This window comes from Sinocyclocheilus grahami, unplaced genomic scaffold (assembly GCF_001515645.1).
Source record: "Sinocyclocheilus grahami isolate Dianchi unplaced genomic scaffold, SAMN03320097.WGS_v1.1 scaffold2396.1, whole genome shotgun sequence".
NCBI lineage: Eukaryota > Metazoa > Chordata > Actinopteri > Cypriniformes > Cyprinidae > Sinocyclocheilus > Sinocyclocheilus grahami.
In genome coordinates this window covers 55024-56429 of record NW_015507575.1, presented here as the reverse complement: position 1 = coordinate 56429, position 1406 = coordinate 55024, and the positions used below count along the sequence as shown (strand labels likewise).

Sequence of the window (1406 nt, the reverse complement as noted above, 5' to 3'; positions counted from 1 at the left end):
TTTTTTTATTAATTTTTTAATTTTTAATTTTATTTAATTTTATTCTTTTTTATTTAATTTTTTATATTTTTTATTCCAACACTAACCTGACAGATAGGTGTCTCTGAAAGAGGGAGTGGGTTTTTTTTGTTGTTGTTGTTTTTTCAGACAATCAGAAAGTTACTTTCCCCATCATTTTGCATGTTCTGTCGTTGCAGGGTGAGGTTTTTAAAGATAGATTATGTATGGAATGTTAGCAAAATGGCTGAAATCATTTACAGCATCATTAGTGGATAAGAATGATTTGAATATGTTGATTAATTATATTTGAATGCAAAACCAGATGTGATACTGTATAGACTTGTTGTTTACCTTCTAATTCAATGACCACGATAAAGCTCTTAGCAATGAGTATTATATACACACTTTATGATTTTTTTATTTTTATTTTGTCCTTCCATGCCCTGCCTTCAAGAATCACTAGAGATTATGTTTTGATGATGTATTTGGAAAAGCTGAGCTTATTACAGATGCAAATTTATGTAAATTAATCTTGCTTTTTTGATGCAGGCCAGAGAAATACTTGCTATCGGCTTTGCTATCATGTTCTCCTCCACTTTATTCAAATATAGTTTCTTTTTGACTTCGTATCCTCCTGTTAGTTTGGCTTCTTCAAGCCGATAATGACTGTATTTGTTTTTCCATATCAAGTTGCATTAAATTATTCTAATGAACTACAGGTGCAGGTGATGTAAAATAGTATAATTTATGCATGGTATAATCCACTTGTTTATATTGATTCTGTGGTGCTACAGTTAATCTTAGTTAGGTTGATGTATGTGTATGTGTGGGGAGAGCGTGTGTGTGTCAATAAAGACTGGATCAGGTCCATTTACTAGAATTGGGTTCTTATTGTGAGAGAAAAATCAAGTTTATACCATATACAGTTCTCTTCAGTAATGAATTTACAAGTTTGCATGTTTTATTCCTGAAAAACAGTCTAAATGAACAAAACATGAATGATCAAATCTAAAAGGACTTTTTTGTTAAGAATTTTGAAAATGTATGTTTCATTGGGGGAAAAAAATCTATGCGATTTTCATATCTGTCTTAATCAGTTTAATACTATATGGCTAAGTAAGTTAAGTGAGCTTCTTTTTCTTAAACGCTTCAAAATTCAGAATTATTTCCTTGAATGATCTTTATAAGTATCACAGTAGTGCACTTACCATTGACTTGCAATAAGATTGCTACAATCACGTACCACCATTTGTGCAAAGCCCTTATTTGTCCATTGACAAATTCTATGGAAAACCTAGGTACTTTAATGACAATGCAGTCACATGATTTTAAACCCTATGTGAGTGGAAATTATTGAATTTTCTGTTGCGGTTGACAATATGTCATATAGATGCTGTACACAGAGC

The 1406-nt window shown here is 31.2% G+C and overlaps 1 protein-coding gene across 1 annotated transcript in view; it reads left to right on the top strand.

The window, feature by feature from the left end:
• LOC107574935 (collagen alpha-1(XXII) chain-like) overlaps positions 1–202 on the top strand; it is a 4830-nt gene extending 4628 nt beyond the window's left edge. Inside the window, exon 7 of the mRNA XM_016261357.1 lies at positions 198–202. Coding sequence (XP_016116843.1) covers positions 198–202 — 5 coding nt within the window. The remainder of the gene's footprint in view (positions 1–197) is intronic.
• The last annotated feature ends 1204 nt before the right edge of the window (positions 203–1406 follow it).